The 16,869-nt window shown below is 37.2% G+C and overlaps 1 protein-coding gene across 1 annotated transcript in view; it reads right to left on the reverse strand.

Annotated features, from left to right (window-relative positions):
• Positions 1–15,309, reverse strand: part of LOC108990128 — a 61,840-nt gene extending 46,531 nt beyond the window's left edge. The window contains exons 1-3 of the mRNA XM_035685470.1: positions 15,253–15,309; positions 13,891–14,391; positions 13,633–13,785 (exon numbers count right to left, since the gene is read on the reverse strand). Coding sequence (XP_035541363.1) covers positions 13,633–13,785; positions 13,891–14,391; positions 15,253–15,283 — 685 coding nt within the window. The 5' untranslated portion in view covers positions 15,284–15,309. The remainder of the gene's footprint in view (positions 1–13,632; positions 13,786–13,890; positions 14,392–15,252) is intronic.
• Positions 15,310–16,869: the final 1,560 nt, after the last annotated feature.

The following is a 16,869-nucleotide window of genomic DNA, read 5'->3' on the forward strand; positions in this document are numbered from 1 at the left end:
TTTTCTCTCCATACGCGGAGTGGGCCTTTAACCAAGCTCAGACCAACTTTTTGTTTACCCTTATTATCCTCTGTTAGCTTCGCCCTTAAAGACTGGCCCAACTGCATCATCGAATGCCAACTTACCCACAAGTCTAGACTCGCAACCCACTCCATCCATCGACGAGCCCACACCCGTTGCAACCCAACAAAGCATAAAATTAATTTTTCCCTCATATCCAATACGGTGCTCTGCATGGACATTAAAGACATGACCTCATTAGCCTCTAACAAGCCACCTTTGGAAACCCAAGCATCATACTTAGGAAATTTAAATTTTGGCTGCACCACCTCCCCACCATCCACCCCACAAACATCCCGCTTTCCCCTTGAGCAGCCATGTGCCCCCAAAGATGAAGACAACTTTTTCTGTACCTCTACAAGAGACCCCTTTAGACCCAACGCTGCTTGAACAAGAGTGGATGGAGAAGCTTTCTGAGAGGCTACTCTTTCTTTCACACCCGAAACATAGGACATGGAAGCTACCTCTTTCAAGGTTGCAGCAAATTGCCTCCAACCCTCACCCTTCAATACTTTTGGGACGACAATAAAACCACACCTCACCTCCTTTCCTGTATTCAGACAACGTCAAGAAGCAACCATATTTGTTATGGCAGCATTGGGCAAGCAACACCTGATTCCCATTACATCTAGACTTGAAAAAACCTGATGTACCAGCCAACGCACCACAAGCATACACCAAAGTGGCCAACCAAGCCATGACATAAACATCCACAGTAATGAACTTAGTGACCTTACGACTTTTCTCCGTAATCCAAGCTTACAACTATTCTCCATAATCCGCCACCATTGGTCGTTCTCAAGATGAAAATAAAAAGTCTTAAGAGTCAATGAGAAGCTTCCTACTAAAACCATGACGAGATCAAAAGAGAGAGTCACTTGGATTTTATTTCATATCAACATATTTAGATTCACATGCAATAAGTACAGCAAGAGGCCAATTTAACACAGTTGGCTATTAAGGAAGAGTTATATGTTATTGTTAAAGGACATAGTTGTAATAAGTGTAACTTGTGTGGGTATAATTGTCAATTGTATGTAGTATATATATGCTATTGTACATCAATGAATAAATGCATTGAAGTATTTTCCCTCCATAAGTTTCTAAATGGTATCAGACTACACGGTTGTCGGATGGTGGTAAGTGGCGTATAGTGGTTCTCGCCGAAATCGAGCTCACTGTGGTCTAAACTTGTTGGAGTGTTTTCTAGTGTCTTATTTGACTTTTGTTGCCCGATCTAAGCTCACCAGTGTTTGCAGCTGTCGGATTCAAGTTTGTTGTCATCCTCCATGCATCCCAGTGGCCTCTTTCTTCATCGTAGGCTGCCCATAGGTGTTTGGAAAGTTTCTGATGTCATCTCTGGTATTGGACACTAGGGGTGAGTTCCCCATCTTTGTTTGTGCATCTCGGCTTGATCCTTGTCATCCACAACTGCCAGAAGTGCTGCCTGTCGCCGGCAACTGCAAAGGGACTTTGGTTGTAGGGATAACCAATCCCTTCCTCAAGTGTGGATAACCCCAACATGGAGTTAAAGCTTGTCCCTAATTTGGAATAATGCCTGTTTGGTAACAAGGATAAGGTAATTCCCATACCACTTATTCTCGTTTAGGATAACCTAATCCGGTTTTGAGTTTAGGTTGAAGTCGATTTTGGTCGATACCTGATACAAATCGATCCTGCCCGATACACACCTGAGACATACTGGTTTCTAGCGGATACAGTCTGATATCGGTCGAAACAGTGTAATTCAAAGCCGATATATGCTAATATAGTGTAATTCTGACTGATAAATGACCAAAATTTTGTTATGCGGGTACTTGGGCTAACTTTCTACATTTCCAGATTGTGTTTCTTGAATTTTGAAGTTGAATTGTTGTTTTTCTCATATATTGTGTGGAGTTTCAATCTCCAAGTTCAGTTGTGATATTTTTTCTGCATCAGTGACAACTAAATTTGAGTTACAATTACATGATGCGGTTGCCTCCTATGTTGCTCCTGGTAGGCGTGGAGGCCGAGGTGGTAGAGGCTCATGTGGGGGACGTGATGCCCAACGTAATTGCACTCAATGTCAAGAATCTCGTAAGTGCACCCATTGTGGTCACACTAACCACTCGGTGGACTATTGTTGGGATGTACATGGTAGACCATATGGATCCGCTAATCAAGTTATTTGCCAAGATATGATTAGTATATCGAAAGATGAGTATGATAAACTTTTGGGTCGCACACGGGTTTCATCTTTCATAACTACTCTTGCCCAATCAGGTACAACGTCCGCATGTCTTGCCTCATCCACTCAAGATCCATGGATCATTGATTCAGGAGCTAATAAATATCTAATTGGTTTGTCCTCTATCTTATCTAAGTTAGATACTGTGACATCTCCAAAAGGTGTAACTTTCGCTAATGGTTCTATTGCTAAAGTTACAGGCATTGGATCCACTAAGCTCACTGACTCTATATCCTTGTTATATGTTCTATATGCTTCTACTTGTCCCTTTAGTTTGTTGTCCATTAGTAAGATTACTCAAAGTCTTCAATATTCAGTGACCTTTTATCTCTCTTCATGTGTCTTTCAGGATATCAAGACGGGAAAAAAAATTGGTACAAGGCATGAAGCTAGTAATTTGTATTATTTTGATGTTAAACAGTCGTCCACTCGATCTCTACATCCTCCTCATCATCTTATTATGAATGGCATTGTCATCTTGGTCACCCTTATCTTTTCCTTTTGAAGCATCAGGTTAGGAATCTAGGAAATGTGTCTCCATTTCCTTGTGAAGCATGTGAAATTAGTAAACATCATCGTGTGTCTTTCGTACCTCGAGTTGATAAACGAGCATCGAGTCTTTTTGAAAGGATATGGGGACCAATCAACATTGAATCAAACAAGTTTCAATATAGATTTATTGATGACTACTCTCATGTGACATGAGTGTTTTTTATGAAGGCAATATTTGAACTCCTTTCCATATTCAAAGTATTTTGGAAATAAATTAAAACCCAATTTAACCAAAGTGTTCGAGTTTTACGTTATGATAATGCTAGAGAATTTCAATCTGCTGCCTTTGCTACTTACTTAAGTAATGAAGGAATTGTTTTTCAAACTTCATGTTTCTATACACCCCAACAGAATGGGGCGGCTGAATGCAAAAATCATCATTTGTTAGATGTAAACTGAGCACTTTTACTGCACATGCATGTTCCTAAATGATTTTGGAGTAATGATGTTCTTACTACTTGTCACCTTATTAATCATATGCCAGTTCTCGATGGTTTCCTTCATCACCACCATTTACCCTTCCTTCAAAACTTTTTGGGTGTGTTTTCTATGTTCATAACCTTGGTTCAGGTTTTGTTAAGCTTGTTCCACATTCTACCTAGTATTTTTTTGTTGGTTATTCTCGGACTCAAAAAGAATATCATTGTTATAGTCTTGTTCTTAGATGCTACTTCACGAGTGCTGATGTTACTTTCTTTGAATCCATACCCTATTTCTCGGACATAGCTTCAAGTATTGACTGTGATCCTCTACCATTACCTACTCTTACACTTTCTCCTTCACACTCACCCAAACTCACCCAACCCTCCTCAATGCCTCCTCCAGTTCCTTTACAGGTTTACTCACGTTGATTGTGGCTGCTAGCTTCCATGCCTTCACCAACCATATCTCCATCTTCAGATTCTGAGTTACCTAGTACTTCAAACTCTCAACTTATTACTCTCCACAAAGGTACTCAATCTTGTGTTACTCAATATCCAATTACTCAGTTTGTCTCATACCATGCATTATCTCCTTCATTCTTATGTTTTACTTCTCAACTTTCAAAACTTTCTGTTCCTAAGACAGTTCAAGATGCTTTACCTGATCCAGGATAGAGGACAGCTATGAAAAATGAAATAAATGCCCTTCACCATAATGGGACATGAGATCTTGTTCTACTACCACCTGGTAAGCAACCTGTGGCATTGATTACAAGGAGACTTTCTCCTAGTGGTTCGGTGGAACGTCTGAAATCCCGCTTGGTTGCTAAGGGTTACACTCAAACATATGACATTAATTACGAGGAGACTTTCTCCCTGTTGCCAAAATCTCCTTTGTTCGAGTGTTGATCTCTCTTGCTGGTAATTTAAACTGGCCCTTATTTCAATTGGATGTTAAGAATGCATTTCTACATGGCAACTTGCATGAAGAAGTTTATATAGAGCAACCACCTTTATATGGAACAACCACCTGGGTTTGCTACTCAGGGGGAGTATTGAGATACTATATGCAAGTTAACAAAGGCATTATATGGTTTGAAACAATCTCCTCGAGTATGGTTTGAGAAGTTTTCTGATGTTGTATTGGCATTTGGTCTTCATAGATGCCAAACAAATCATTCAGTATTTCACCTACATGGTGATAAAGGTCACATTTTGTTGGTTGTATCTATGGACGACATTGTAATCACTGAGAGTGACTTTGCTGGAATTGCTAGGCTGAAACAGTGTTTACATGATCATTTTTAGACAAAAGAATTGGGCAAGCTTAGATATTTCCTTGGAATTGAAGTTAGTAGATCTAAAGAGGGTATCAACCTACGTCATTGGAAATATGGACTTGACCTTCTAGAAGAAACCGGCATGTTGGGTGCATGACCTATTGACACCCCTATGGACCTAAATTGTAAATTCTTGAAAGAGGAAGGGGAGTTGTTTGAAGATACAAGTAAGTATCAAAGACTTGTTGGGAAATTGAATTATCTCACTATCACTAGCCCAGAAATCTCTTATGCAGTGAGTGTACTGAGTCAGTTTTTACAAAAGACTAGGGTTTAACATTGAGATGTTGTAATTCATACTCTTCGTTATCTTAAGCGTGCCCCTGACCTTGGATTACTGTATCGACCAAATGGACATCTTAGGGTTGAAGCATTTTCATATGCTGGTTGGGTAGGATCCCCGTCAGATAGAAAATCTACTACTGGATATTGTACCTTTGTGAGAGGTAACTTGGTTAAATGGAAGAGTAAGAAACAAGCAGTAGTAGCTCGGTCTAACGTAGAAGCTGAATACAGGGCAATGGCTCGCACTACGAGTGAGCTAACATGGTTGCAACACTACCTTCAAGAGATTGGGTTTCCAGCTCCTATCCCTCTCCAGTTATTTTGTGATAATCAAGTTGTAGTGCATATTGCCTCTAATCCTATGTTTCATGAGAGGATTAAACATATAGAGATTGATTGTCACTTTATTCGAGATAAAATACTAAGTAGAGACATTTCTACACCGTTGGTGAAGTCTGCCGATAAAGTCGCATATATATTTACTAAGTCTTTGTGTTGGAGTCGGTTAAAACTTATTTGTTTCAAGCTGGGTTTATATAATATATATGCCCCAGATTGAGGAAGAGTGTTAAAGGACATGGTTGTAATAAATGTAACTTGTGAGGGTATAATCGATGGTTGTCTATTAAATGTAAAACACATGTAAAAAATACTTCTGTGTATATTTTGAATTAATATTATTGTAAAGTAATACAAAGTATTTATACTACAAAGGGTAAAGTAAAAACGAGTGTAATTACATTTATGGACAAAATAAAATAACATATTACAATAAAACTTTATACAAGTTGTTATAAAATCTAATTCTCCCCCTCAAGATGGAGAGTAAATGGAATGAACTCTCATCTTGGCTATTAATGTAGAGAACTGGTGACTGCCCAAGGCTTTAGTAAGTAAATTAGAAAGTTGATGTTGAGACCCAACATGAAATGTCTTAAGAATCCTAGCTTGAAGCTTGTCACGTACAAAATGGAAATCAAGCTCAATATGCTTTGTGCGCTCGTGAAAAGCAGGGTTAGCAGCAATATGAAGTGCAGCTGTGTTATCACAAAACAAATGAGCACTATTTGTAAGGCCCAGTTTCTTCATCAAGTGGCCCGGACCTGGAGTGAAAATGGCCCAGCCATTTTAGTGTTTAGTAAGGGTCCTGAACGACGTCGTTTTTAGAGGTGAGTGTTTCTTCTTCAACTTCCATTTCTTTCTCTCCTTTCTTTCCGCATTTCTCTACTTCAGTTCAGTTTCTTCCGCACTCTTCTCTCTCGCACGTCTCTCCTTTCTCTTTTTCGGTTTCATTTTTATTCCTTGTTGTGGCGTTATTTTGTGGCTTCCGAAACTCATACCCATAACTCCCCATTTCAGTTTTCACTTAAATCAATTCCTCACTTTGCAGCAGAGCACGGGATTCCCTCTCGCATCTCTCCAGCTTTTCCGTTGGTTCTCTTCCTCCTGTTCAAGATTTCATCTTCAGGTATAACCTCTTCTCCTTCCATATTTTTGTTGTGCTGCAACAAGACTCTAATTTAATGCATCCTCTCAGCCGATCCTCTCTCCATTTCATTTTCTGCAGTTTTTGTTTTGGCCGTGAGGTTGGGTTGCGTTTTGTGAGTCTGGGTGTTGTGCGTGGTGGGTACTTCAGGTTGGTGTGTTTCGGGTAGGCATTGAAGCCTTTGCTGGAATTTCTCATTTGCTGTAGCGTACTCATGCAGTTTCCTCTTCGAATTTATTTTGATTTTATCCTCATTTCTGCAGTTTGTTGTTGCCGTGAGTTGGGTTTGCATTTCGTCAATTCTTGGGCTTCCGTGGCTTGTGATTCCTAGTTCTTGGTCATTTAAGTGAGTAAGCCAACACTTTGTATTAGAATGGTCTTAGAATTTTTGATTATTGGTGTTGGACGTTGACTTTGGAGGGTGTTTTAGTAAATATTAAGATTAGTATATGATATTCTCGATTGAATTTAGGACTGTCCAGATTACTACTTGGTTGACTTAGTAAACTATTTTTGCTATAAAATGGTTTGGAATTGTAGGTTTTAATTATTTAGATGGAGGTTGTGTTATTATCTTTTAATACTTAGTTTATATATTTTTTTTATGAATAGGAGACGAGATTGATAGAGGTCAATTTCAAGGTATAGATAATACGCTGCAGGAGTCAGGTAAGCGGGGTTCCTATGCTGGGTTTTATACAAGTTAATAAGACTGAGGATGATTTTACGAAAATTTGCATAATTTGTGTTGTGTTGGGAACTTGTGAAAACAAAGATCAACCTAGGTCACTATTCTGCATTATTTATGAAATCTGTGTGAAAAAGAGAAAAATATGTTCTGACATGCATTGTATAGACATGAGCTAAATTCTGTCATGTGGTTTCTGAAATCTGGAAAAAAGAGCGATATTAAGAATATGAAAAGTTGTGCATTTATTTAGAAAGATGTTCTGGCTTTTGTGTTCAACGTGTGTAAACTGTCTGATTCTGTTTTAGTACTCTGTATTACTTTGATATAAGATCTAAAAACCTTTGGCATGGTGTACTGGTTTTTCGTATCTGACTCTGTCTCTACTTTGCTCTGCTCTGCTCTGTTATGCTCTGCTCTGTTTGGGTTGGTACCAACTTCTCTGTCTCTGAGTGCACCCACTTTGGAAACAAAGTGGTTTTATTGTGGTCTTTCCTGTGTGCACACTCGAGGCTCCGAGAAGAATAAAGGAAAGATTTCACCTCTGTCTCTGCTGGTTTGGCCACCGGGGTTAGCATAACCCTACCACGGGGGTGAAACATGGTCTCTGCTCTGTTTGGATCTGATGATGATACTCAGTTTATGTTATGCCAAAGTACTATGGGTTTTACTTGTCTTAAAACCATCGCTCTGTTATTTTTGAAAATATGATCTGTTCTGCATGATAACTCTGGAAAATATTTTGTTCTGCATACTCTACTTTATAAATGCTCATGTTTGCACGCTAGCATATGATTTCTGCTTACTGAGTTGTTGATAACTCACCCCCTATCATTATAATATTTTTCAGATGATGTGGTGAGTCCAAATGAGGACCTGGATTAGAATGCTGTTTATGTTTAAGCTGAGGAGATGTTGGTAGAAGAAGGACTTCTGGTGTTCTTAGTCTTAATGTCTTTGAGTTTTATTTATGTCTTGAGTTTAGTAAGATCTATGATTGTTATGTCTACCGGGAGGTTATGGACCCCTTTGATTTATTATTATTGCATTAAAGATTGTGTGGAATTTGTAATGAGATTATTGAGAAGATATGAGATTGATTTCATTTATGAAGTTTTTGGAGATTATTCTTTGGATGTGTTGGGAGACATGTTTATGAGTGACAAGTAGTAATTCTCCAAGCCACCCGGGTTTGGGGCGTTACACTATTAGAATGAGAAATTCTAAAATCTGAGAGTAAAGAAAGAAGCCAAACAATTTCACAAGTTGTAGTGGCCATCGAATGATGTTCTGCCTTCGCAGATGAACGAGAAATTGCTTGTTGTTTCTTAGATTTCCATGACACAAAGGAATCTCCAAGAAAGACACAGTAACCCGTAGTAGATCTGCGAGTATCAGGGCATGAAGCCCAATCTGAATCTATAAAAGCTTTGATCTGAAAAGAAGAGTCAGCAGGAAAAAATAAGCCATGTCCTGGAGTGGCCTTAACATATTGCAGAATACGAGTAGCCTGTAAGTGAGGTTCACGAGGCTTATCCATATACTGACTTAGCCGATGAATAGAGAAGGTGAGATCTGGCTATGTAATGGTAAAATATAACAATCTACCAATTAACCTTCTAAAAATAGTAGGATCAGCCAGTAAAATGCCACTGTCTTTACTGAGTTTCAAATTTTGTTCCATTGGAAAAGCTGATGGTTTAACACCAAGATATCCCGCATCTTGTAATATCTTAAGTGCATACTTATGCTGACATAGGAAAATGCCTTTAGGAGATCTTGCAACTTCCAAACCAAGGAAGTACTTAAGCTAACCCAGATCTTTCAGCTTAAATTTAGTGTCCTGCAATGTTTCAAATCATCAATAGACAAATTTAGTGTCCCCGTGTTGCTCATGTGGTTTATGTACTTGCCAAGCCCTTAAATCAGTTCGTTATGTTCAAGAGACAGATTATGTGTTTAAGTTTCTTATGGGATTAAATGATTCATATGAGAAAATTAGAGGTAAGATAATCTTGATGAGTCCTATGCCTTCTCTAGACAAAACCTTTTCCCTAGTTTTACAGGAGGAAAGACAAAGACATACTAGAAATTTGACAGTGTCTTCTCCTGAGGCTTCAACACTAGCAGTCTATAGTAATCAAACAAAAAGAAAGGAGAAATCTGATCTTAGCTGTTTTCATTGTGGGAAGCCTGGACATACTAAGGAAAAATGCTATTGGCTTATAGGATTCCCACCCAATTTTAAGTTCACTAAAGCTAAGCCGAACCATGGTAGTGGGAATTTTTCTTCTCCACATTCAGAAAACCAGGTTTCTTCTCAAAATCAGGAAAGGGGAATACAGGAGAATCCTCAGTTGAACTTATCCTAGAATCAGATTCAGAAACTCATGTCTCTAATCAATGGACAGATGTCTCAGCTCACTTCTAATGACTCAGGTTCTGTTCAGACCACTACTCAGCCTTAAAAATTGTCCACTAAAAATAATCCTTCTCCTGTTGCATACTCCAACATGGCTGGTATAATTTCCTTCCCCACTCACGTTTCTATTGATCATAATGTATCTGTTTTTGATACTCATCAACACAATTGCTTGTCTATTATGCATAAATCTTTTCCTAGTATTGCCAATGTACCTTGGATTGTCGATACTAGTGCTACAGACCATATGGTTTGTTCCACCTCCTTCTTTAGCTCTATCACTTGCTCCACCAAGGCATTTGTCAAATTACCAAATGGATCTCATGTTGAAGCAACTCACATTGGCACCGTGCACCTCTCAAACAACATTATACTCACTGGTGTCCTTTGCGTACCTTCTTTTTCCTTTAACCTCCTTTTAGTTAGGAAGCTCACTCATGAATCCTCTCTTGTTTTCTTGGGTCAATTTTGTTTCATACAAGTCCTATCTTAATGGACAACGATTGGGCTTGCTAAGATCCAGCATGGTCTTTATTTCCTTTTTCCCAGCACCCTCCAAAACAAAATTGTCAATCAAGCAACTTCTAACAACTTGAAAGTTTTTCCTCTTTCCTCCAATCCTTGCTTCTGCAGTGTTGTGACACAACAAGATTTCAACCTTACTAGGGCATTTATCTAATCAGAAACTTAGATCAATTCAGTCTATTTCCTTTGATGCTAAATGTAATGCTTCTTCAGATTGTAATGTTTGTCACTTAGCAAAACAGAAACGAACTTCCTTTCAATCAAGTAGTTCTTACACTTTTTCCAATTTTGATTTAATCCATTGCGACCTTTTGGGACCTTACTCTCAATCATCTCTACAAGGCCATCGCTATTTCCTCACGATTGTCGATGATTATAGTCGAGTAACCTGGGTGTTTCTAATGAAATTCAAATATGAAACCAAACAACTTCTACAGAATTTCATTCTCATGGCACAAACTCAATTCAATTCCAAAATGAAGAAAATAAGGACAGATAATGGAATGGAATTTCACATGCCTATTTTTTATAATTCTCATGGCATTCAACATAAAAAATCATGTGTTTACACTACACAACAAAATGGAATTGTGGAGAGAAAACATCAGCATCTTCTTAACGTTGCTCGAGCACTTCTTTTTCAAGCTTCTCTTCGAACAAAGTTTTGGGGAGACGCCATCTTGACAGCAACTTACCTCATAAATAAGACTCCCACTCCTCTCTTAAACAACAAATCTCCCTATGAGATTTTTTTTCCTCACCCCACCTTCTTATAACCATTTGAGAGTCTTTGGGTGCCTTTGCTTTGTGTCAACCCTTAAACACAACATAACCAAATTTGACCCTAGAGCTATGAGGTGCATTTTTATAGGTTACCCCGCTGGTGTCAAAGGTTATAAAGTCTATAGTTTAGATAACCATACCACATTTATTTCACGTGACATTACCTTTATTGAGTCCACCTTTCCTTTTCTTTCCTCAAATTCTATTCAATCTTCCTCTCAATTTGATTTTGTTATTCCACCAGCATTGTCAAACTTTCATTCTCCTCTTAGCACAACTGATTCCTCTACCAATTTTTCAGACCAGTCTGTACAACCTCTAGCTCCCTCTAATCTTCCTTCTAATCCTCCTTTAATTGATTTAAACCTCACAGCACCAGAATCTGATTCTCCCACACCTGCTCTAGCTTTAGAGCAAAATTCAACCATTGTTCCAAGAAGATCAAATCGACTGCAAAATACTCCATCCCATTTACAAGATTATCATTGTAATCTTGTTTCTCACACCCCTATTCATACATCATCCAATTTTTCCACTCCATATCCTCTTACCAATCACATCACATATGATCATTTATCATCATCTCATCGAGCATATGCATTATCCCTCTCACTCACCCATGAACCCAAGTCATATGAAGAGGCTGTGGCCTATGATCATTGGAAAGCTGCCATGAGGTTTGAAATTGATGCCCTTAAAGCCAATAACACTTGGTCCATCACTACTTTACCTCTTGGAAAGAAAATAGTTGGCTGTAAATATGTATATAAGGTAAAGTTAAAATCCGATGGGACCATTGGCAAGCATAAGGCTAGATTGGCAGCATAGGGTACACTCATAGAGAGGGTTTTGACTACCAAGAGACATTCAGTCCAGTGGCAAAACTGACCACAGTTAGACTCTTTCTTGCATTGGCAGTTGTTAATAACTGGCACTTGGCCCAACTTGATGTGCACAATGCCTTTTTGAATGGGGATCTCGATGAAGAAATATATATATGGATTTGCCACCGGGGTATGTGGTTCAGGGGGAGTCTCAACAACAAAAAAAGCTGGTCTGCAGGTTACATAAGTCACTCTACGGCTTGAAGCAAGCCTCTAGGTAGTGGAACTCAAAGTTCACTACTGCTTTGCTCTCCATTGGCTTTCACCAATCAAAATCTGATTACTCACTATTCACTAAGAATGATCAGCATGGTTTTATAGCTCTTTTAGTTTATGTTGACGACATAATTGTGGAGAGCAACAATTTAGTCACCATAAAAAATATCAAAGAATTCCTGCACAGTCAGTTCAAGATTAAGGATCTCGGGGTCATCAAGTTTTTCTTGGGGATAGAAGTTGCAAGAATAGCAACTGGGATCCACATGTGTCAGAAAAAGTATACATTAGAGATCTTAGAAGATGCTGGATTACTTGGTTGTAAACCAGCTTGTACTCCAATTGGATCAAACCATAAACTTGCACACTCTTCTACTAATATGTTGATAGATGTTACAACCTGTCGAAGGCTGATTGGTAGGCTTATCTACTTAACAATTAGTAGACCAGATATCACTTATGCAGTGAGTGTTCTCAGCCAACTTATGAACAAACTAGCTCAGATTCATTTGCACTATGCTCACCGAGTTTTGAGGTATCTAAAAGGTTCAATTGGTCAAGGCCTATTCTTTTCAGCTAGTTCTTCTTTACACCTCAAAGCATATGGTGATTCGGATTGGGCAGCATGCCCTGAAAGTCGAAGGTCAGTTACTGGTTTTTGTGTCTTTCTTAGGGACTCTTTAGTGAGCTGGAAATCCAAGAAATAGGCAACGGTATCTCGATCTTTTGCTGAGGCAGAGTATCGAGCACTTGCTTACACTTGTTGTGAAGTTGTTTGGTTAATTATACTTTTGAAGGACTTCAATATACAGCACTACTATATTGTGACAATCAAGCTGCTATTCATCTTACCAAGAACCCCATCTTTCACGTAAGAACAAAGCACACAGAGATAGATTGTCATTTTATTCGAGAAAGGGTAGCTGCTGGTGTGATTGTTCCAGTTCATGTTAGCTCTAAGTTTCAGTTGGCGGATATCTTCACAAAGGTTTTGTCCACAGCACAATTTCATTTTTTATTGTCCAAGATGGGCATTTTGAACATATAGGCCCATCTTGATCAGGGGGAGTCTCAACAAAGAGGAATCAAGCCCCCACCAATGAAAAGCTGCTCTGTACGTACTCTGAGAAAACAGAAGAATATCCCTCCAGCTCAGCATAGTTTGTTAGGATCATTTATTTGTCTTTTTTTATAGATAGCCTTTATTCTAGAACAATGTAGAATAGGTGTAGGTTGGTTATTCTTTCTATTTTTTGATTGGCTGAAATGGTATTGCTCGAAGGATATATGTACTGAGGCTGTATACAGATTCTACTACGGAATGAGAATCATAATTTTTCTCTCCAATTCTTCTTCATTTTCTTTCATTCTTTATCTTTAACACTAAGCACTGCCACTCCCCTCACATAGGAAATCTCCTGCCAGGTGAGCAGTGTGCAGAAAGCCGCATCTCCAATATTCGGAATTTTATTTTATTCAATTGAAGGTTTCATTTTTTAGGAATGAAAATATGAATTTATTAGATTGTTAAAAATGTAAAGTTAGAGGTTAATATCATTTTCTACCCTACCACAGCATTCTACTGCCGGGCATTAGCTAAAACGACTGGATTCAGTGACTTGCTGGTTTATTAGAAAAGAAGAAACTATCGGACTGTGTCACAGGTAATCTTGATAGAAAATGAGTGCAAACACCAAAACATTTCAATGAAAAGCAAGAGAGAATAGTGTGGTACTAACAATACTTGTAGATCCATTGTTTCCAAAACACAAGCCGACTTCCACTAGGGAATAAATGAGGCGCAGAAGCCAATGCCAACAAGGGGGAGTTCCCATTCGCGTTATTAGCAAATGTCAAACGTGGGCAACGCTGTAATAAATCCAAAGCAATATCTGTACTTGTATTGGAAGAAAACAATGAACAAAAAGGAAATTACGTTGTGAAGATTTCAAATTGTCCAGAACAACTAATGTACATTCATAGATAAGAGTTGTTACCCAAGGTTCGCGTAGATATAGCATTAATAAAAAGATCAGCACCGTTATAGCTTCTTTCCGGCATCAAATCTCCCGGCGGAGTGAGAGAATAGAGATAGCGAGCCGTTTCTATGTGCCCAAAAGAAATGGCCGTATAAACCGGAAGATATTGTCCAACCGAACTTGCAATGCTGATCAACTTCTCGTTCTTGCTAAGCATGCACTGGGCCATATCTTTTTTTCCACCAACAGCTGCCTCAGTTAGGGCTGAGAAACCGTCATAATCGAGGATTTCCAAGTCATCTGCCCGCATCAGCTTTACCAACTCTTCCACTACACCTAAATGTCCAGCAGCAACAGCAATGTGAAGAGCCGTGTTGCCCTTGTGTGTGATTCTCGCGCCCGCTGCAGTGGGCCAAGACTCGAGAAACTCCCTCGCAGCGGTCCAATTTCCACTCTGCACAGCCTTGTACAAGTCCGCATACATGAGATGGCCATCGACGCTATCGTTGTTATAAGTGCCTGCATTGTTTTTTTTTTTTTTTTTTCCATCGAATAAAATGAAAGTAAAACCATTATCATAATTAATGGATGAAGTTTTCTTTAAATATAAATTTAAGAAATAAGTAGTTATTTAAGGGTTGTTGAAAAGAAAAAGTAGTTATTTAAAATTTTAAGGGCCACAATTTATATAAATAATAAGCATGCCACGTCAATGCAACTGAGATATCTACGCCAAGGGAAAAAAAATTAGAAAATCTATTTTGAATTTTTATTTTTTATAATCCAATACAATGTAGAAAATTTTCACATGAACTATATGCTAAAAGGTTATTGATGTTTTGGTTTTTTTACAAATTATAATAATATCCTACTATAAGTAGTATAGTAACACATGACCGACTTAGGTAATATCTTTATAATATCTTTTTTTTAATTTTAAGGTGTTGAATTTTTTATAGTTATTAATTATCCTGAAAATTAATGAACTAGCTAGATTTGGGTCTCGTTTGATTTCACAACTCATCTTATCTCATCATTACAAAATTTTCAAATTCTCATATAAAATAAAATAAATAATTCAATTTTTTCAAATTTCAAAACAAAAATAATATTAAAAATATATATTCTAACAATATTTTATTCAACTTTTAACTTTGATCTCAATTCATTTCATCTTATCTCATCTTCGAAAACAAACAAGGAGTTTCCATATAAAGTTTTGTTACACCCCATATGCAATAGAGTAAAGAAGTGTAAGAGTAATGATCAGATGAGAAATATTCTAACAATGATTGAGATGCTCAAATCCAAAATGCTCTTTGAGTGCAGTTGTTTGTAAAGTTCTTGAGTGCAATCATTTTGAGTGAGAGAGAGAGAGACCTGAGTTGGTATCTTTTGGCACATTGTACATTTCTGCCAAAGTATCCCAAGCAATTTTGGCAGAAACAATCTTCCTAATCTCATAAAAGGTGTCTGTCCCGCAGGAATTCTGGATGATATGCAAAGCCATAGAGTTCTTCTTGCTCCAAACCTTAAAAGCAGCTTCATCTTCATGTTTGGGTGGTTCGATTGTTGCTTCAACGATGTCCCAAACATCTTGACTCATCAAATAGGTTTTCACCCTTATACTCCAGTCCACGTAATTATCTTTGTGAAGTACTTCAAGAATAGCCGCACACGAGGTAGTCTTCCTTTCCATGTTTAATCTGTCAGTTTATCCAACTAGTGGTGTGAGCAAAATAAAAGACAACAACAGAAACGACTTGACAGTAGCGGGTTATGGATCTGCCAAAGTTTCGAAGTGAATTATGGGATATGAGAGAAAAATAGACACATAAATTGAGTTTTATAGTATATTAAAAATTTAATATTTTATGAAAGATTTATATTTGTTACAATAAAATCTTGTGCAGTCCACTTTATGTGTATCTCTTCGGCCCTCTCACTCTAAGTCTAAGCATTAGATTTTAAACAAATATTCTTGAGAATCTTGGTTAATGGTAACTATGGTAGTAATTCATTGATAAACTTCTTTAATGCATGATATCTAAATTATATCATGAAATGATACATTTACAGCTCTTTAAAAAAATTTACAACTTATTACATGATCATCTAATGCAAATATGCCACTTCATTAAAAAATCAATCTAAGTTTATAAAATTATTCTTTATTTAATAAAAAGGATAAAATCCGAAGTGTAAGAAAAATACATTAATTTTACACCTTGCAACCACAAATTATCAACTTATTTATTTATTTTGTACCTTGAAAGTTTTGAATTCACTTTCTAAACAAACAAGATATTTTACGTTGCATCTTTTATTTAAATATGACTTTTAAGATTGTGTCACATAACTAGCTAAGTTTTATTATTTTTAAAGAAATAGTATTTACAATCTTAGCTGGGTGTGCAAATTCCACGCACTTCTTTTAAAAAAATATATATAAATTTTAAATCTACATAAAAAAATTATTTTTTAATAATAGATTTTATTTTTTTTCAAAATAAGCTTGACTTATATACACCTTAAGAGTATTGTATTTAGTATTACTATTATTTTAATGCTCAACTATTGATATAAATTAAAATAAATAAAATAATTTAGTATTTAAAAGTAAGAAACAGGTGAAAATTTATAAATAAGAAAAATAATTAAGAAATATCCAACTTTAACTAACGAGAAAGATGAGAAGACCTTGTACAGATCTTCATTAATGCTCATTCGGCTAAAAGCAATACATAAAAAGCGACGCAGTATCAGTTGCACCTGCACCGCGAAGTCACTAGCACCCAAACTCAAATACTCGTGCGAAGTCAATGTAAATGCCTTAATTTGCGCAATAGATAGGAAGGGAGGAAAGCATCATCCCTAACTCACAATGATGATTCGGATTTTGATATAATTTTTTTTACATTTATTCATAAAATAAATAGTAAATAAAAAAATAAAAATAAATAAAGAGAGATACAGAGATTTACATAATTTCACATA

Source organism: Juglans regia, chromosome 14 (genome assembly GCF_001411555.2).
Source record: "Juglans regia cultivar Chandler chromosome 14, Walnut 2.0, whole genome shotgun sequence".
NCBI lineage: Eukaryota > Viridiplantae > Streptophyta > Magnoliopsida > Fagales > Juglandaceae > Juglans > Juglans regia.